General features: G+C 48.1%; 1 protein-coding gene across 1 annotated transcript in view; it reads right to left on the bottom strand.

The window, feature by feature from the left end:
- The window catches only part of KIF19 (kinesin family member 19), a 51,510-nt gene extending 30,831 nt beyond the window's left edge, over positions 1 to 20,679 (bottom strand). The window contains exons 1-2 of the mRNA XM_056848694.1: positions 20,613 to 20,679; positions 12,115 to 12,195 (exon numbers count right to left, since the gene is read on the bottom strand). Of these exons, the coding sequence (XP_056704672.1) occupies positions 12,115 to 12,195; positions 20,613 to 20,657 (126 nt within the window). The 5' untranslated portion in view covers positions 20,658 to 20,679. The remainder of the gene's footprint in view (positions 1 to 12,114; positions 12,196 to 20,612) is intronic.
- Between the last annotated feature and the right edge of the window lie 210 nt (positions 20,680 to 20,889).

A 20,889-nucleotide genomic window follows, 5' to 3' on the forward strand; every position in this document is an offset into this window, starting at 1 on the left:
ATTTTGTAAGGAGGAATGTGAACCTTCCTCTTTCAGATAACAGTTGGTGCTGAGTAAGAATGATTTTAAACTATCCTGATTTTTGTTTTTAATTTTATTTATTTTTAAAAATTATATCACACAACTCAATATGCATATTTTCAAGGCAACCTCTGACAAACAATCATCAAAATGATCTAAAGGTATCAAACAACCTTAAAAGGCCATCAATAACATTTTCTCTAGTTTTCAGGGTTTTTTAAAAATGCCTTTAATGTTTTAATTGTTCTTTGATTCATTAACCAGTCTTTGATGCTTACTGGAGAAAGGTGAGTCATGCCATAATTAATAAATGAGGGCCTATCCCTTTTTCCTCTTCATTTGGACTTCTTGCTGCAACAGGCTAGTTCTAGAATTAGGGTTGCCAACTCCGGATTGGGAAATTGCTGTATGTTTGGGGGTAGAACCTGGGAAAGACAGAGTTTGTGGGGTGGAGGGACCTCAAGAGGTATAATGCCGCACAGCCCACCCTTCAAAGCAGCCATTTCTTCCAGGAGAAATTATCTCTGTCGTCTGGGGATCAGTTGTAATCCCAGGAGATCTTCAGGCCCCACCTGGAGGGTGACAATCCTATGAATAGTTCTGCTTTGTATTTCTGACTTCAGAGCTGTTAATTTATTCTTTCAGATTTTCAGTAAGTAGTCACAAACCTGTGCACTTTCCAGCTGTATTATGGCTTCTAGAGGAACTTCCAATAAACTGTAATTACTGGGAAATTAGGCCAACTTAAAAGTCACTATCCAGCACATGCTCCAGTCAATACATTAGAACAATTACTGGATTCCTTTCTAAGCCCCAGCGAGCCACCCAATACAAATACCCAGAAGCTGCGCCAAGCATGAACAGTCCTAGGAATTTGGGGTAGGAGGTGGCCTGGGACCTGTGCATGAATGTACAAACAGAAGGGGAGGCTGACAAGGGACAAGCATGACTGGATTGGGAGGGATGTGGGTGGACCCAGCATGACTGCGGTAGAATTTTTAAGAAGAGTTGGTTTTTATATGCCAATTTTCTCTACGTTTTTTAGGAGAATCAAACCAGTTTACAATCTCCTTCCTCTCCCCACAATAGGCACCTTGTGAGGTAGGTGAGGCTGAGAGGGCTCGAAGAGAACTGTGACTAGCCTGAGGTCACCCAGAAGGCTTCATCTGTAGGAGTGGGGAAACAAATCCAGTTCACCAGATTAGCCCCCGATCGCCACTCATGTGGAGGAGTGGGGGTTCAAACCTGGTTCTCCAGATTAGAGTCCACCGCTCTTAACCACTACACCATGCCAGCTCTGTGCTATCAGATTGGGTATACATGTGGGGGTGGGGTGGGGGTGGGCAGATGCTACCATACTGTAAGCCTTGTTGAAGTTCTGGGTACTGATAACTGACGTTTTCCCTTTTTGCATTTGGATATGAATGGTCACTCTCTTCCAGGTAAGGGTGCAGGTACCTCTCACCAACAAGGACAGCCTGTGCTGGCTGCTCTTGCCTTTTGTGCTTCCAGAATCAGAACCTTGTTTCAATGGGCATTAATGGGCGCTTTGTGAACAATGCCAAAAATGTTGCTGGCCGGCCTCATAACTTCACTCAGACAATTGGGCCTCTGTGTGGTTCAGTTCTGAGGTTTCAGCAGAGCGATCCAATGGAAGAGGAAAGGTGACCTACAGTGGAGAGGGATGTTTGTAAATAGGGTAGCGCCATTTTTTAAAACAAACAGAGGTGAGCTTTACAGCTTGAGCAGAAATTCAACAGGTGAAGCCTTCTCTCATCCCTGCTAGTCCATGCCAGGAAACTATTTCACTAGTGGATTTCTGCCTGTTATATATTGAAGACACAATCCGTACTCAGCTAGAGATAAACAGGATGGACCTTTGCTAGGATTTCATTAAGGAGTGGAGGCAAGAGCCTCTACATGACATACAGGTACACACGACATACAGGTAGGGCTGCCAGTATTCAGTTGGGTCCTGGAGAATCTCCCTGAATTACAACTGATCTCCAGACAATAGAGATCAGTTCTTCTGAAGGAAAGGGCTGCTTTGGAGGGTGGACTGTATGGCATTGTACCCCACTGAGGCCCCTTCTGTCCTCAAACTCCATCTTCTCCAAATCTCCAGGAATTTTCCAGCCCAGAGTTGGCAACATAAGAACAGACATGCTGGATCAGACCAAGGCCCATCAAGTCCAGCAGTCTGCTCACACAGTGGCCAACCAGGTGCCTCCAGGAAGCCCACAAACAAGACGACAGCAGCAGCACCATCCTGCCTGTGTTCCACCGCACCTCATATATTCGGCATACTCCTCTGATCCTGGAGAGAACCTTACATATAGGGCCAATGCATGCAAAGGGGGCATTGGGCTTGGACCCAATTCTCACCTCCATGCATGTCTCACACGGGCACAGCACTGCATGCATTCAAACGGTACCCTTGTAGGCTCTGTCCCCATGATTGGGACCCCTGCTCCTAATCACGCCTGTGCTTACATGAGGCAACATGTGCTGGTGGGAGACAGCAAGCTTGTTCCAATTCTATGTGTGTTGGCCCTATACAGATGTATGTGAGAGACAGGATTTTGGTTGCTTTTTTTAAGGGTCTCTTAGAGAACTTCAGGAGCCCCGTGGCTCAGAGTGGTAAGCTGAAGAACTGCAGTCAAAAGCTCTGCTCGCGACCTGAGTTCGATCCCGACAGAAGTCGGTTTCAGGTAGCTGGCTCAAGGTTGACTCAGCCTTCCATCCTTCTGAGGTCGGTGAAATGAGTACCCAGCTTGCTGGGGGTAAAGGGAAGATGACTGGGGAAGGCACTGGCAAACCACCCCGCAAACAAAGTCTGCCTTGGAAATGTCAGGATGTGACGTCACCCCATGGGTCAGGAATGACCTGGTGCTTGCACCGGGGACCTTTACCTTTAGAGAACTTCAGAATTAGAACACAGAAGACAATGACCATAAGGACATAAATGAAACTGCCTTACACCGAGTCAGCCCACTGGTCCCTCTAACACAGTACAGCTTCCTCCGACTTGCAGCAGCTCTCCAGGTTTTCCCAACACCTCCTGCCTGACATCATTTAACTGGAGAGGCCAAGGATTGAACCTGGAGCCTTATGCATGCAAAGCATGTGTGCTACCACCGAGCCGTATGCGCTGGGTCATACCAGTGTCCAGTAAGGCTTCTGTAAGCTCATATCTTCCTTCCACAGAAAATGCTGTCTGCTACATCTCTGTAAATCTCACTGCTCTCTCTGGCTTTGCCATCTTCCATTCAGCCTCTGCTGAGGGTGGGTAATTCACCTGCATCTCTGCACAAAGGGTGAATGAATCACCCAGCCACTTCCAATGTGACTGCCTGCCTCTAAGAGTTTCCTGTTGCATCTCTGCATGATCTATTCTGCTTGCCTTGCCAGCTTCTGGCCAGGGGGCATGCTCAGTACAGATGCCAAAAGAAATACTCAAAAAGTGCGCTCCTCTGAGTAATTCTTTTACACTCTGCTTTTTAATTAGTGTGAGGTGTGTGTATCTGCTATCAGAAGTAATATTGTGGTAGGAACTTTTTACCCATCTTACTGTTGGGACCAGACTAGATGACATTGTAGATCCATGATCAGATCTCCCATCTCTTAACATTTCTACAAACAGTAATCACTGGAGAACCCAATTCTGATCAGCACCATAGCACTAAGCAAGGGGGGGAACTCTTCCATTTGCTCCCTTTCCTGGTGTAATTTAGCCATCAGGCTCTGTTTGCCCCAGTGGTTTCCCTACAGGGCAAACAGCACCTACAGGGGGCCAATTTAGTTTGGGGGAAAGGGCACATTAATCCTACATTCTTCCCCAGCACTACACCAGCCTGATCCAAACTGAGAGCTTCATATGCTCAGATATATATTGACTTTTATAGACATGGTTGATCCTATCAGATTATTCAATGTATCATCCAGGGCCGATTCAAGGTACTTCATCAGGTTTGATGCTTATCATTTGCTGCCGCAGGAGCGAGCCGTGCCCTAGCAGAGCTAGAGAGGCTTCAGGGGCACGGCTCAGACAGGGTTGGGTGTTGGCCGGGGGGTGGGGCTAGCAGGTGCCGATGGGGGTATGCCTATTGCCTCCTCCCACAGCACCCACATCTGGGACCAAGCGCAGCTCAAGGGGTGTACTGTCGTCCTCTTCATTGCACTGTTCCAAGTGGCTACTTGATGGCTGGGGTGGAGAACCAGGCCTGGGACCAGCTAGTGTGATTTAGGTTTGATGAGGCCCTAAGCTATTGAAGGTAATGGGGCCCTTTATATGTCCAGCTGTCCTTTGCAACAACAAATTGTCACTGTTTTTTGTGTTGAATATATGGTATATGGTAACTTATGGACCTAATAGGTATCTAAAGCCATTTGCATATAACAAAATATGTATTTTATCAAAGTAATTGTTGAACTGAAATACAATTAAGAAGTATATTAATAGTGAAATAATTATTATTTCCTTTAAAAAAAATTGGGGGGCCCCAAGAGAGTGGGGCCTTAAGTTATAGCTTGTTTAGCTTATACATATATCCGGCACTTATGACACAGAAGAATCCCTACTTTTGGGGTTGCATGTGAGGGGACACGTTTACCAGTCATCTCAGAAAGCTGTTTAATCACAGACTGTTTGCTCTTCTACCTGCACTCTTTATAGGTTAATGTCACTGCCGGGCAACGGGCAAATTAAAACATCCATATATTTAAATGAATAAACATGCACAAAGGAATAGGGGTAATTGTTTTGTTTTTCCCATCTGGAAGGGGTGATAGAGGAGATAGCTAAGGGAATCAGTGTCAGGCAGAAAGGCTGCCTTGGGGGTGGGTGGGTGGGTGGGAGCAGGATGGAGACATGAAGCAGGCTGAGAGTTCCTGCCTAGTAGTAACAGCTCTTTGGTGAGGAAAAAGTGTAAAGGAATAACGTGCTTTTGTTGACTCTCCCTGGATTTGATGTTTCCAGAGATGTAGCCATATTAGTTTGTGGGAGCAAAATAAAACAGATGTCCAATGGCACCTCAAAGACTCACATCATTTATTCCGGCATAAGCTTTTGTGAGTTAGGGATAGAGGGGAGACAGCAGGACTTGCTCTGGGACCTCCAGGTGAAAGAAAATAGAAATATAGACTTTTGTTTTGCCTACTGAATTCTGGACTTGAAAACCAGCTCCACAGCTTAACTGGGCTCATGGCAGGTGGCACGACACTTGTGACAAAATTGTTCCAAGACTCACACCGGAAGCAGGGAAGCGAGTAATATTAAAAAGGGGGGGGTCTCTATTCATCCCTCTATTAGTCCCGAACCATGCCCTGGAAACAGTTCCCCGATTCTTCTTTTTTTAATCCAGTGCATTATTGTCCTGGCAACAAGTCACTCCCATAAACAATCTGCTGGCACTTCGAATACAACATTGTCTTCAGAAGGATGTGGTAGTCTCCAAGGCAACCGAGGTCCTAGGGGAAGGGTAGGAGCCCCGGCGTGGTAGTGGAAGTAGGAACAACTACAGGGAATAACTGCACCTCCCCGCAACTACAACCATCTCCTGCTCGCAACAGAGAGAGAGAAAAAAAAAAAAAACACCAGCTGAAGGTCACTGCAAAGGAAGCTGCAAGGCAAAAAAGGGCCGGCCACATCCGAGGAATTGCTAGGAGACGCTCGCCGCGCACAAGTGCCGGACTTGTCAGCCTTAACACCCTGGGCTGCCAAGAAGGGCAAAATTCCAGGGGACCAGGAAGCCCGAAGGGTTTGGGAAGCAGGGAAACGGGCCACAAGGTGTTAGTAGCAGCAAAACTGTTCCAATCAAACATCCTACGAACATGTCAGTGAATGTGAGGAAGTTGTCAGAGGCATCTCTGTGCGGAGGCCCACAGGAGCTCTCGGCCGGCCTGTCGGCACACTGATCTTCACCCACAGCTCCAAGACCCCAATTCACCATTGCACACGCAATCTTTTAAAGCAGTGGTTCCCAACCTTTTTTTGACCAGGGACCACTAGGACTTTTTTGTTCAGAGCAGGGACCCCAAGGTTCAAAATAAAAATCCCGAGAATTTGAAAATAAACTTTAATCATAACCGTTAGTTAAACATTAAACTTAGAATAATATTTGAATATATATATTTATAATAGAGAACTTTTAATTGAAAATATTAATTTATTATGGGTTTATAACTTTGTTTCGCGGACCTTAATTTAGTTCTCGCGGACCCCTGGGGGTCCACGGACCCCCGGTTGGGAACCAGTGTTTTAAAGTATGTGTAGGAAACCTACGTGCAGGCTCTGTGTGTCCACTCTTCTAGGGGAGAAATGCACACGTAGCCATTTTGTTACAAGTGGGAGTCACAGCCCTGCCGTGTGTACATACGGATGACGGTGAACAGGGAGATTTCCTGCATGGAAGTGATTCTGTCACATATGAAATGGCTTCACGTATGAAACCTCCATTATTCCAGCATGGAGTTCCTGGGAAGAGGCAGCTATCACTGTTGGACGGGCTCCCCAAATTTCAGTCTTCTTCTCAAATCTCAACCAATCCAACTTCCTGTTCACCTCTTCCATATTTCCCGAGTTTGGCACCAGCATTCCCTCCTCTTCAAAATCTGCTCTACTTGGTAATCCCATTCCCACTTGTTTCACTACTGTATTTCTCCCCACTTCCGATGCCCTGGTCTTCCCTGCCTTAGCTTGCTTCACGTAGCTGTATGGGAAGACCAAAAGCCATCAAGTCTAACCACTCCTAAGACAAGTAAAAACAGAATTTCAAACAGTGCAACTTGACCTCCTGCTTTCCTGATGTCTTTGCAACACCTCTACTTTCCCTTTAGTTAGCATCTGATGACACTAGAGCCTGAAAACTTGGGTGTGTGTGCTACAGCCATCTTTCTTGGGAAATCCAAACACTTAGCTGTGTCTTGCTGCCTGCCTGGGGTAGTCCAGTGCAAGCCACTGCCTGCCACTCTGCCTTGTTTATTGGGGCTGTGAGATGCCTTGTTTTGTATCCTCGGTGCAACGCCAGGCATATTCTTCCTTGGAGATCTGTTGTTTTAAAGAAAGCTGAGCCTTTTGACTGGAATATAGGAGCCATCTAGAGAAGCACTTCAGGAGACTCACAGTCACCCAGTTCCTCAGTCTGTTGGAATACAAGCCTGTGTCTCTGCTCTACAATGTTACCTTCCTCTCCATGTGTGTTAAGTGCTGTCAAGTCGCTTCTGACTCATGGCGACCCTATGAATGAAAGTCCTCCAAAATGTCCTATCTTTGACAGCCTTGCTCAGATCTTGTAAATTGAAGGCTATGGCTTCCTTTATTGAGTCAATACATCTCTTGTTGGGTCTTCCTCTTTTCCTGCTGCCCTCAGCCTTTCCTAGCATGACTGTCTTTTCCAGTCACTCTTGTCGTCTCATGACGTGACCAAAATACGATAGCCTCAGTTTAGTCATTTTAGCTTCTAGGGTCAGTTCAGGCTTGATTTGATCTATAACCCACTGATTTGTTTTTTTGGCAGTCCACGGTATCCGTAACACTCTCCTCCAACACCACATTTCAAAGGAATCTATTTTCTTCCTATCAGCTTTCTTCACTGTCCAGCTTTCACACCCATACAGAGTAATAGGGAATACGATGGCATGAATTAATCTAGTCTTGGTGGCCAGTGACACATCCTTACACTTCAAAATATTTTCTAGCTCCTTCACGGCTGCCCTTCCCAGTCTCAATCTCCTTCTGATTTAGGAACCTTCCTCTCTAGGAATGCCAAATGCCTCTTTGCAAGCTCTCCCTGCCTTTGTGCCAGTGTCAAGTGCAATCCACTGCCTACTGTATAACTCTGTCCTTGTAGGACACCAAACACCTTGACATGCCTGCACCATAATCTTCTGGGGGTGCCAAATTATTTTCTCTTCTGGGGGTGCCAAATTATTTTCTCTATTTGGTCTGCAAGCCAGAATTTTTTTTTTTTTTTTTGTCTATCCAGAAAGGTACCCTTTCTGCCTGGAATTTGGGAGGAAGCATCCCATGGGTGCGGGAAATAATCCCTGAGCACTTCATGAACGTTGGAAGGAAAACAAAACACAACAAAAAGATACAGTCAGGAAAGCTTAACTCATTGAAACCAACTGAAAATTTAAAAAAGAATAATGAATAAATGCAACAATGAAATGAAAATGAATATAGCTGCTCCTCAAAACGCACAAAACCAGAGGAGAAGATGGGATGAACATCATAGGCACTAATCCCTCTTTCAAACTGCCTTCATCTCTTCAAAAAAACTTTATGCCTAGACCTGATGCAATTCATCAAATCTAGTACATGTAACGAGTAGACACAACAGCTTAGCTCTCACTGGAGGCCGTCTGGGTCCCTTGCTGGGTCAAATGCAGTTAGCACTTCCCAGCAACTCTCAAGGGGAGAGAAAAAAATATATCCTTCTAATCAGCACACCTAATTTCCCTCCGGATTGCAACAAACGGGAACCAAGTATGGCTAATTATCAGCTGAGGCACATTTCAAAGATGGAGCCAGGAAAGTGGAAAGGGCTTATGGGGGGGGGGGCTAAGGGGCAAGATTAGGGGGCTCTGGTCACCCTGAGGCTCTTAGAGCCAGGCGTGCGATACGATTTGTTTTTACATTATATTTCGGTTGGACCTCGTTGGTATGCGTGGGGAAGGGCCAGACAAGATCATTGCGTAGACGGGCCTGGTCACGAACGCTGGGCAGGCCGGCAAGTGTGGGGCAGGGTGGGGGGAGGCAAGCCGCTGGGCTCAGAGATGGTACGGGAGAAACGGAGGACTTTGGTTTGGGAAAATGCACCAGGCGGCTAGCTGCGCGCCCCCTGCGCTCTGAGTGGCCGTAGAACAGCAAACGTTTCTAGCTGCCAGGAGAGACTCAACAGAAAACGCGCAGCGCAGGGCCCCTGAAGGACACTCGCGTCCGAATGATAATGAACAATTTTGGGGGGAATGGGAGGCGTGGAGAATTTACTGTGAAAATCCATTTTTGATGGGACCGTTTAAAGGATATTCTTTGGTTTAATCCCTTTTTTTATACTTTGTATGATGGTTATATTAAGGTACTGAAATTACAAATTTTAACAAGATAAGCATATTTTAACTAAACAATATGGGGATTAATTTTGTTAGCAAAAGGATATACAATTTATTTTTTCGATGGAAAAGAGTGAGGGGGAAGTCTTTTTAAGTTTATATTCTATTATTTTTGTTGTTTTTTATTACTTTATGAACTTTTTAGTAAATATGCTTATGTACCAAATTTGGAAAATAATAATAATAATAATAAAAATTATTTAAAAAGGACACTCGCGTCTGGTAGTGGCCAGATACTGCCCTCAAGCTCAGCTCTGTGAAATTCAAAATGGCAGCTGTAAGAAGGGGAAGAACTGAAGATGAAAGGGGGTGAAAGTGGCCAGGAAGAATTGCAGAGAAGCACGTGGGAGCAAGGGGGCGATTACCCAGGAGGGAGAGGGGCTGAAGGTAAGGGGGCAGAACCAGTTCTGGGCTAAGATGGGCAAGAGGGAAACAAAGTCCTGAGAGAATGAGCCGTCGGGCTAAAGGAAGGAAGGAGTGGCTATGGAGGCCTCACACTGGCCAAAAGGCATGCCTTCTTGGAGAGCAGGAAGCAAAGGCCAAAGAAGAGAGAGCTAAATATCACTTCCTTGCAATCTTACGGCTTTTAAGATTGGAATTCAAAATGGTGAGATCACTAATTGGCATTTTCTACATTCTGTCGCCAGAAATATTCAGGCATTTTCTTTCTGCTTGAGGAAGTGATTCTTCTCCTGGGATTTCTTCTCATAACTACTTTTGCTTCTGCCTCCTCCGTAAATCTAGCCCTAGTTTCTGCGCCTCTGAAACAGCTTTGCAGACAGCAAAGATATATGGAGCAGAAGCAGTATTTGAGAGGAGCGTCTTGGCTCACGACTTCTTTCATGGAGGCCAAAGTAGTAGTTTTTCTGACATCTATCTAGATGATCTTTTTATTGCTGCTGATCCTCCTGGAATGTTCGGAGCCTTTAGTGTACGAACAAAAAAATACTCACCTAGGAAGCATGAACATGGCAGTTCAAGAGGTTCCTCTAGGTCTTAAATGAGAATGGGATGTTCTAGAGGTCTCCTGAATCTCAACAGTATGATCTGTTATGGTCCAGACCTGGGCCTGATCTATTACTGCCCTGCTGCTGTGGAACAGCCTGCAAGGAGGGGTGAGGCACATGCCTACCCTGGCTGTTTTCAAATGAGGCTGCCAAAGGGGATTATTTAAGCCTGAAGGCCACAGGCAAGGAATCTGGCTTATCTCTTTAACTAATGCATTATAAATGATTTTAACTGAAAAAATTTTTGTACTGTATTTATAGTTGATACCTGCCTTGGTCCCTGACTGGGAGATAGGCAGGGTATATAAATATTCTAAATAAATGAATACTGAAATTTCAACTAGCCTTCATTAAGGAATAATACATACAGAAGAAAGTTAAAACCTAAAATGTATTTCTTCTTCACCTGTAACTAGGACTAAATATTCAGACATGTTTCTCCGTGCTTGAGGAACTGATTCTTCTCCTGTGATTTCTTTTTTCATAATTACATTTGCTTCTGTTTCTCCATAAACCCAGTGAGAGCCAGTGTGGTGTAGTGGTTAGAGTGTCAGACTAGGATCTGGGAGACCCAGGTTCGAATCCCCATTCTGCCATGGAATCTTGCTGGGTCACCTTGGGCCAGTCACATAGCCTAACCTACCTCACAGGGATGTTATGAGGATAGAATGGAGGAAAAGAGAATGATGCAAGCCACTTTGGGTGCCCGCTGGGGAGAAAGATGGGGTATAAATGAAATAAATAAAATAATAAATAAAAATAAATAACCACAGTATTTAAACTGTGTTCCTTAGAATTCTAGAATTCCCACGATTTCACGAGGGAATCCACAGTTAAGACAGTGTGTTAGAGTAGATACATATCCCTGAATGACAGGTGCATTAGAGTAACCCTAGGGCAACTGTAAAGCTCAGTGGTTATGGCTGATGCCTCATGTGAACTACGAGTCTGCCTCACAATGCACCCCAGAATCCAATGCAACATGCAAGAGTTCTTCAGCAGACACACTGATTTGGAAAGGGTTCCCTGAGAACTAAACCGTATGTATTTGGGGAATTCCACGTTCAGAGCACCAGTGATTTTTTTAAAACCCAATTTTCAGGCCCATGGTGGGACTATTCATATTGGAACAGTAGTATGTGTGTGGGATTTAAACCTCTCCCTTGTGCCATTTCTTGGAACGGAAATAGCTCCAGAGAGCCACAATGTACTCAGACGTTTACACCAATGAGGCATACAGCATCAGGAAGCGGCCTTTGGGTCAGGAAACCAGCACAGGGAGAAGGTCTACTACATTCCCCTTCTTGCACACTGTGATCCCAGTTCTTTTTATGCTACTTACTTCAAATCAAAAGTTATCTAAGTCCTGGGTCTCTCAGCTAACCCTGGCTGCACCCCCGCCCCATGATAAGGTTTCTGTCCTGACTCTCAGTTTCATGGCAACTCTTAGTCTTTTCTCTCCTATTTTCAGATTTGCCAAAATCCCCTTGGGGGGCTTCCTTTGAACAAGGTGAGCCTGTTTTCAGGCCCAGCATGTAGCCCGTGACTATGCAAAATGAGACAAAAGAGGAACCTGCATACTATGCTGAATGCTCTTTCCTCACCACTCACATCAAGCTAGATCCCATAACACTTCTGGCATTTGGCATCAGGCTTCTCAGGTTAAAGCTGGTGGCTCCCAGGCAGGTTTGAGCCACAGCGTTGTGTGTGTGTGTGTGTGTGTGTGTGTGTGTGTGTGTGTGTAAAGTGACCATGTCCCAGCACCAACCAGGAATGTCAGTTTGCAGAGTCAGAAATACCATTTGGGGAGATTTTTCAAAACCCGTACAACAGTGTTTTAAAAATGGAACCTACCCCAAATAATTTCCCGGTGCCCTCTTTAACCTTGTATTTCAAAGGTGAGTGCGCCTACTCATAAGCTGTCCAACACAGCCCCCTCCCCTCCCCCTCACAGGAAGGCTTCCCATAATACCTGATCATCCACTTTGTGGGCAATGAGTGTGGCTCCTTCTTCCAGCTCTGCCATGCTGACTGGCCGTATGCGAAGGGCCACCTAGAAGACAAGGAGGAGATGCATGAGCTCTAGGCAAGTCCCGCAGGTTGCAATGCGAGAAAGGAAAGAGAAGCAGACGGAAGCAGCACCTGCATGGAAGCCACAACCCTCCCTGCCATTACCACACAGCCAGGGACAGAGAGCATGAAGAAAGTGCTTTTCACTCCTAAACTTCACTAAACAAACTCTTGGTTAATTTCGTTCATCCCTTCCTTGCTGTGAGGGTCTCTGTCTTTGTGTCTCTGCTTTCCATCACCTGCTGTGTTATCAGTGAACTCGTAAAAGCAGTTCACACCTTCTGGTCTCAGGCGCCAGGCCTGATGGCCCATGTATCTTCCCCCCCCCCGCTGTTCTTCCTGCCAGTACTCCCTCGGGCCGATGCGGCCTTGGAAGTGTGATAGCCGCCCAGACTTCCTGGGATCTGTCTGATGTTTTGTATTATGCCAAGCTTGTAACTTCCCATAACAATAAGTGTGAACCCCAGTGCCCCAGTGCCCTGGAGTCAATATATTCTGTAAACCCGTATAGCCCCTCACTTGCAACTTTCTACCTGTGCCTGTCTCATCTCCTGAAGGCTTCAATAAATCGATTGTTTCTGTATCCACGTCTGAGCAACTGATTTGGAGAAGCAAACTCAGAGAGGGGGATCTCTCACATTAAGTTGCAAGTCCTTGCCTCTCGGACTGCAGCTGTACCGCTTTGGACAGAATGTCAGCCGACGAGGACACCACCCCTAACCCCGATGCCCCCAAGGAACCGGACGAGCCGGAGAAGCCGGACCCTAAAGAGGAGGGAGCCAAGCCAAAGAAACCGAAGGGTCGCGCCCCCGACCAAGATCGGGACGGACGTCCCCGGGGGCTCACTTATTGGCTGGACTCTCCCAAGGGCTGGTCGCTCTCGCGGACTGCGGCGAAGGATCGCCGGTTGGCCTTCCCCAGCACGGGACTCGAAGGGGACCCGGCCCGCAAAGAGGCCCTCATGGAGGAAGAACGAAAACAGTGGCAGGAAGACCGCCGGGCTATGCAGGAGCAGATGGAGATCATGCAACGCGTAATGGGTGAGATGGCCACGACCCTAGATGCGCTGAAATTGCAACCTCCAGCCGGTGCTCCCCCAGACGGGGCGCCAGTAGTTCCGCCCGCAACCCCTGCCCCCCCGGCCCGTCGGGACCTGAAAGTCACGTATGACGGGTCGGGAGACCAGTTGACCTTTTTTATGGTCCAAGTAGACATTTTTATGCGGGAACAAGGCCGAACCTTCGTTTCTGAGGAGTCCCGGGTGCAGTACGTGGCTTCCTTACTGCAAGGGGAGGCGGCTGCCTGGATGGTGTTGCAGTATGAACTCCGCTCGCCGGTGCTGCGAACCCTGGACGAGTTCATGGTAGCACTCCGAAACCGTTTTGAGGACCCGACTCTAGGTGAGCGGGCTAAAGCCTCCCTGATGCAACTGCGCCAAGGGACTAAGTCGGTGGCGCAGTATGCAAGTGAGTTCCAGTCACTGGCTAGCCGAATTCTGGACTGGAGTGAGGCTACCTTGGTACAATGTTTCAGGGAGGGTCTCAACCCAGACCTCCAACATTGGGCCTTCATGCAAGGGAACCCCCCGGATGTGGAAGGTTGGGTTCGCCATGCTGCTGACATCGAGAATCGCAAACAACTCCTGAACTTGTCCAAGCAACGGATTGGGCGAGACCCCAGGCCCCGGGGTGACCGTGGCCGGGAACTCCGGCAAGGGGGTGGCGGGGTCCTCTCGGCCGCGGAACGCCGCAAGCGGTTCGAGGCCGGCGTCTGCCTGATCTGCGGGGGAAAGGGTCACTTTGCATCGCAATGCCCCTCTCGCTCAGGCCGTCCGACCCCTCCCCGCCAAACCCAGGCCGAGCCGACGAAACCGGCCGCCGACAGCCAGCCTCGCCGCAGAAGTGGACCACTGAGCCGGCGCTCCGGCGCACCCTCCGCTCTCCACGCACGTCCCCAGGATGGGGCATCCGACTCTACGGTCCCATCGGGGTCCCGGATTACAAATACCGTCTTTGATTCGGACGGCTCCCCGGAGGCCACTACCCCGTCCCCCTCTTCCAGCGAGGAGGAAGAGTGGGAACAGCCGGCAAAAAACGCCGTCGGTCTGCTGTAGAGGGGGCTCCGCAGCAGACCGTCCCTATCGTTGTGCAAGGAGCTCCACCGATGGTAAGCGCCCAAGAGGACAATGTATTTGTGCGTGTCCATCTGTCCCTACCCAAAGGGGGTCCCCCGTTAGAGGTCCCCGCGTTGGTCGACTCGGGGTGTGCCCGCACCATGATAAATGAGGAAACTGCCAAGAAGTTGGGTGTCCGGCGCAAGCGGCTTCCGGGACCCCTCCGTTTTTCCCAAATGGACGGGAGTGACTTTAAACGGGGCCCGGTGACCCACAGAACTGCAGCCGTGATTATGTCCGTGGGGGAACATTGGGAACGGTTGTATTTCACTATCGCCCCTATTGTAACCCCTGTGGTGTTAGGGATGAACTGGTTAAGGGGGCACAATCCCTCCATTGATTGGGTTAAACGGGTGCTTTCCTTCCCCGAAAACCCCTGTGGGTTGCATGACAAGGAACGGGTACTCAGGACTCCAGCCGCCGCACTGGTAGGGTCCCCCGCCCCAGTCTCTCCTCAATTACCCTCTGAGTACTCGCAATTTACTGATGTTTTTGATGTTAGAGAGTGCGACGAACTGCCTCCCCACAGAGAAACGGACTGTGCCATCGAGATTGTAGGGGAAGGCAAACTGTCTAAGGGAAAGGTTTACCCCATGAGCCCTAGTGAAAAGACAGTGTTGCGAGACTATCTGGATGTCAATCTGGCGAGGGGTTTCATACGCCCCTCCAAGGCTCCTTATTCAGCCCCAGCTTTCTTTGTAAAGAAAAAGACGGGAGATTTAAGACTGTGTATTGACTTTCGCAGACTGAACGCAGTCACCCAGTCTAATGCTTACCCCCTCCCTCTTATTCCTGACCTTCTAGCACAATTAAAGGAGGGCCGAATCTTCACCAAACTGGACTTGGTAGAAGCCTACCACCGCATTCGCATCAAAGAAGGAGACGAACCCAAAACGGCCTTTTCCAGTTGTTTTGGGATGTTTGAGTACCTAGTCATGCCGTTCGGACTTTCGGGGGCTCCGAGTGTCTTTATGCAATTAATTAATGAGGTTTTGCATGATTTGCTGTTTCGGGGGGTGGTGGTATTTCTCGATGACATCCTTATTTACTCTGAAACCATGGAAGACCATGTGCGCCTAGTGCGAGAGGTGCTCCAGCGGCTGCGGGAGCACAAACTGTATGCTAAGGTGTCCAAATGTGAATTCCACCAACCCTCCATTACATTTCTGGGGTATGTGATCTCCCACCAAGGGTTGGAAATGGACCCCGCCAAGGTCCAGGCAGTGCGGGACTGGGAACCCCCCACTACCCGCCGCCAACTTCAGCAGTTTTTGGGGTTTGCCAATTTTTACCGGAACTTCATTCCTAACTTTGCCCAAGTTGCGCTTCCCCTCACTGCCCTGTTGCGTACCAAGGACAAGGGGGCTAGCGCCGCGCTTCCCTCAGCCCGTTTGCAATGGTCCCCCCAGTGCCAGCTAGCTTTTGAACGTTTGAAGCTACTTTTTTCATCCGAACCCGTTTTGGCTCACCCAGATTGCACCAAGCCTTTTGTGGTGCAAGTGGATGCCTCGGATGTAGCCATGGGCGGGGCCCTATTGCAGAGGGATGAGGGGGGACGGTTGAGACCATGCGCCTACTTCTCCAAGAAGTTTTCCCAGTCTGAAATCAACTGGGCCATTTGGGAGAAGGAGGCAGCAGCGGTCAAACATGCCCTTACCATATGGCGACACTTCTTGGAAGGGGCCGAACTGCCATTCGAAGTGTGTACCGATCACAAGAATCTTGAGGCCCTCAAGGGGGCTAGAAAACTCAATGCCAAACAGGTTCGGTGGGCCCAATTTTTCGCTAAGTTCCGGTTCACTCTCAGACATGTCCCTGGCAAAGAAAATGCCCTAGCCGACGCTTTGTCACGACTTCCCCAGTATCGCAACGATTTCGATCGCCCAGTCGACTCCCTGTTCACTCCCGAGCAGCGAGGGGAAGTTCCTAGCTTAGCCGTCACCACCCGGTCCCAAGCCCGACCACCGGAGACCCCCCCTACACTCAAAGGCATCCCGGAAGCCTTCCAACAGCGACTCCGGGACGCCTCCTTGCAGGAGGAGGAGCATCATCTCCTCCCCACTGGTCTGGAACGTACCAACACTTGGTGGGTGCAAGGGGGGAAACTGTACGTCCCCTCCTCTCTTCGCAAGGAAGTATTGGGACTTGTACATGGTGCCAGGCTAGCGGGTCATTTTGGTTTCATAAAAACGCTTCACCTGGTTCGAAGACAATTCTGGTGGCCCGGTATGAGATCTGATGTAGAGTTGTATGTGCGCAGCTGCCCCACCTGCGCCACAGCCAAGAAACGGATGGGAAAACCCCCAGGGCTTCTCAAACCGCTTGAGAGCCCCTCCCGTCCCTGGGAAGTCATCGCCATGGATTTTATCACCGACCTACCTCCGAGTCGGGGAAAAACGGTTCTTTGGGTTATCACAGACCTCTTTTCCAAACAGGTTCACTTCGTTCCATGTGCAGGCCTTCCTTCAGCCCAGGGCTTAGCTAAACTGTTCATCACACACGTCCTCAGGCTACACTCGATCCCGAGGAAGGTCCTCTCCGACCGGGGGGTCCAGTTTGTTGCCAAATTCTGGCGGGCCTTCCTAAAGTTAATGGGAGTGGAAGAGCAGGGCCTTTCTTCCGCCTATCACCCCCAAACGGATGGTCAAACAGAACGAGTAAATGCGGTGGTAGAATGTTATTTGCGTTGCTATGTAAATTTCCACCAGGACGACTGGGTCGACCTGCTGCCATTTGCCGAATATGCGTATAACAATGCGCCTCATTCCTCTACCGGCTTTAGTCCCTTCCAAGTTATATACGGGACGGATTTCGGCCCTTTCGGTTCTGCCCCCGTCTCGCCAGAGCTCCAGTCTACCCCTGACCTTCAGGAGTGGATTCAGGTGGTTAAATCCACCTGGCCATGGTTGCTCAAAAATCTGGAAAGGGCAAAAAGCAAGTACAAGGAACAAGCAGACAAACACCGGTCTCCGGGATGGGAACTCAAGGTGGGGGAGCAAGTCTATCTGTCCACCAAAAACCTCCGCTCTCTTCGCCCCTGCAAAAAACTGAGCGACCGTTATGTGGGACCTTTCCCCATTACCAGAGTAATCAACGAGGTTACTGTGGAACTGGACCTCCCAAAAACTCTGAAAGGAGTCCATCCAGTCTTTCATATAAGCCTCCTCAAACCCTATGTGGCAGCCCCCCAGTTCCACCCCCCTCCCGCACACGAGATTCCTACCGTAGTAGGAGGGGACACCCATTTGGAAATATCCAAGGTTTTAGACTCCAAATGGAAGAAAGGGAAACTGTTTTACTTTGTTCGCTGGAAAAACCTTGGCTCCGCTCATGACGAATGGGTGGCCGCACCCCACATGGCGGCTCCTCGCTTAGTCCGGGAATTCCACCTTGCTTATCCCGATAAGCCTCGTCCTCTCGGGGACCCCGGGGGGGGGCCTTAAGGGGGGCAGAATGTGAGGGTCTCTGTCTTTGTGTCTCTGCTTTCCATCACCTGCTGTGTTATCAGTGAACTCGTAAAAGCAGTTCACACCTTCTGGTCTCAGGCGCCAGGCCTGATGGCCCATGTATCTTCCCCCCCCCCGCTGTTCTTCCTGCCAGTACTCCCTCGGGCCGATGCGGCCTTGGAAGTGTGATAGCCGCCCAGACTTCCTGGGATCTGTCTGATGTTTTGTATTATGCCAAGCTTGTAACTTCCCATAACAATAAGTGTGAACCCCAGTGCCCCAGTGCCCTGGAGTCAATATATTCTGTAAACCCGTATAGCCCCTCACTTGCAACTTTCTACCTGTGCCTGTCTCATCTCCTGAAGGCTTCAATAAATCGATTGTTTCTGTATCCACGTCTGAGCAACTGATTTGGAGAAGCAAACTCAGAGAGGGGGATCTCTCACACTTGCCCTGTGTGCTTCACCTGAGGCGCTGCCTGTCTAGAGAGACAATAATCTGTGTTTCTCTGAAGCCCTGGCAGGCAGCCATACATGGACAATTACAGCATTTTTCCTGGAAGAAAGAAAACACCGCCCCGAGAGAAGCATCTCTGGCTTCACACAGAGCCATAGATTGAGCCATAGATTGAAAGAAGCAGCTTTATCCACGTGAGCCAAAAAGGTTCCTTGCTTTCCTTCACTCGCCCTCTAAAGCATACAAATGGAAGGCCCAAGACTGAGCTGTTTGTTGACCAAGGAGGCTTTTTGCTATATATAAGCCAACAAAGCAGATGTCGCACCATTATCTTCTCTCGTGCAAACAGTATAACTTCACATATCCTTCACATATGAGCATCCTTCAAAAAAAAAAAAACAGGAATTGCACACTTTGGATAATAAGAGAATATAATTTACAAATGACTGAGGACACACAGAGAACAAACATCTAGCACATTTCTACGAAAAGGACCCCATTCAACCAGGTATGTTGTTTAATGTCTGCATCACTGCCACAACTTGCATGAGTAAGAGAGCCTCTTGAGGTTAGTCACCAAAGTCAGAGTTTCCACATCAGTCTCAAACACTAGAGTTTTTTTTGGAGACAGCCTCAAACATTGGTGATTTAAGAGGTGATAACACGTTGTAGAGGGCTCCTCATGCATATGTGAACAGGAATTTCAGATGGCTGAGATCTGAAAGGTATATGCAGTTGCACATCCTGTACAAAGGTTCAGGATGTGCAACTGCATATACTTTTATTTATCCGTCACTACCCTTGTCTATCCCTCTGTTGATGTGTAGTTTTAGGCCAAATTCACATGTCTCTTAAAGCACTTTTTGGCTCCTCTGCTTTTGTTGTGCACATGTGAAAAACAGAAAAGCTGCTTCAAATGTGCTTCTATCAGGTTTCCGAATTGATTGGTGGCCATATAGGGCGGTTGACTTATATTTCAACCTGTGCTTTCCAATGAGCACGTGGTTTTGGTTTTTGTAAGTTTCTTGGGGCAGGGACGTGTCTTTTTTTTGCTCAATTTATTCCTCCAATGTCTGTTAGGGAGAGCTGGAAAAAAACCCGCAACAGATTGTATGTAAAATACAGTAGAAACGTTTATTATCTAAATACTGATAATTCATAGGACCTCTATTTTGTGTAGAATAATTTATCTTCTGTTTATTTATTTAGCAATTAGACTATTGGCTAAGGGAAGGGGCCATGGCTCAGTGGTAGAGCATCTGCTTGGCATGCAGAAGATCCCAGGTTCAATCCCAGGTTCAATCCCACGTATCTCTGATTAAAGGGACTAGGCAAGTAGGTGATGTGAAAGACCTCTGCCTGAGACCCTGGAGAGCTGCTGCCAGTCTGAGTAGACAATACTGACTTTGATGGACCGAGGGTCTGATTCAGTATAAGGCAGCTTCATGTGTTCATGTGTACAATGCTGTCCAAAGCAGTTACCTTCACATCAGTATACCCTCCCTGCCCCTTATCTAAATATACATCAATATACATGATATTGCATGTGTCCTACAATGTTCACAGAGCTTTTTATATTTTGAGAAGGTAGCAGTCTCCTGTAAAAAAAAAAAATTCATTCAGAAAACATCCACAGCTCTCTTCCAAGGTGCAATCCAAACCCCACAGGTTTACATTTTCTTTAGATAATACTGCTAATGGTTAGCTAGTATAGTTTGTATAGCAGACAGGCTATTGGTGAGTTAGCGAGTAGCTCTAATTACTCTTATGTAATAACACTAGTGTGGGAAGGTGAACCCAGACAGACACTGATCTTCCATCCCTGGGTCATTACTTGCAGCTAAAGTTATTTACAGCAGCTAGCCCTCTTAGGTCTGGGGCATAAAAGGATTAGTTCAGATTTAGGCATAACTACCACTATTCAAACCTGCCAGATGGGCTGTTTTTTGCCGTCAAGCCACAGCTGATTTATGGCAATCCTGTACGGTTTACAAGGCAAGAGAGGTTTGGAGGTGGTTTGCCATTGCCTGCCTACGCTTCACAGTGTAGCTAGATGGGCAAAAGAACAGCTAAACTCTGGATCCCATTTAGATAAGAGAAGCCAGTGGGTATTTTAAGCGTCTCTGGGACCTTCCTATTAATGACAGTTGACCCCCCCCCCGTCTAACAGTTTTTATTACAGCAAGTCCAACCTTTAAATTACAGTTTTTATTGCAGCAAGTCCAACCTTTAAAATGCACCACTGAATCCCCCCCCCCAATCCTTTCTCTCCTTTTCTTCACCAAGTTGCAAAGGATGCATAAAACAGGTGAAACAACTTCTCACCGTGAGCTGCTGGTCTTTGCAGTCGCTCGCCTCCTTCATGATCATGGCAAGGACGCACGGGGAAGGCTTCCTTTCGGCAAAGGCAAAACCCACGTGCGGGACAACTGCCCTGTCCCCGTCGCCTGGTCCGGTCCCCTTTTCGTCCCCCCCCTCCCCGCCCTTTAATAGAGCCTGGTCATCTGCAAGCTAAACGGACCCTTCCCAAGGAAGGAGCTCGCCCGATCTGCTGGAAGGGTTTCGGGGCCGCATGTCAACAGCATGGAAACCCCTTTGCCCG

The sequence above is a fragment of the Euleptes europaea genome, chromosome 1 (assembly GCF_029931775.1).
Source record: "Euleptes europaea isolate rEulEur1 chromosome 1, rEulEur1.hap1, whole genome shotgun sequence".
Taxonomy (NCBI): domain Eukaryota; kingdom Metazoa; phylum Chordata; class Lepidosauria; order Squamata; family Sphaerodactylidae; genus Euleptes; species Euleptes europaea.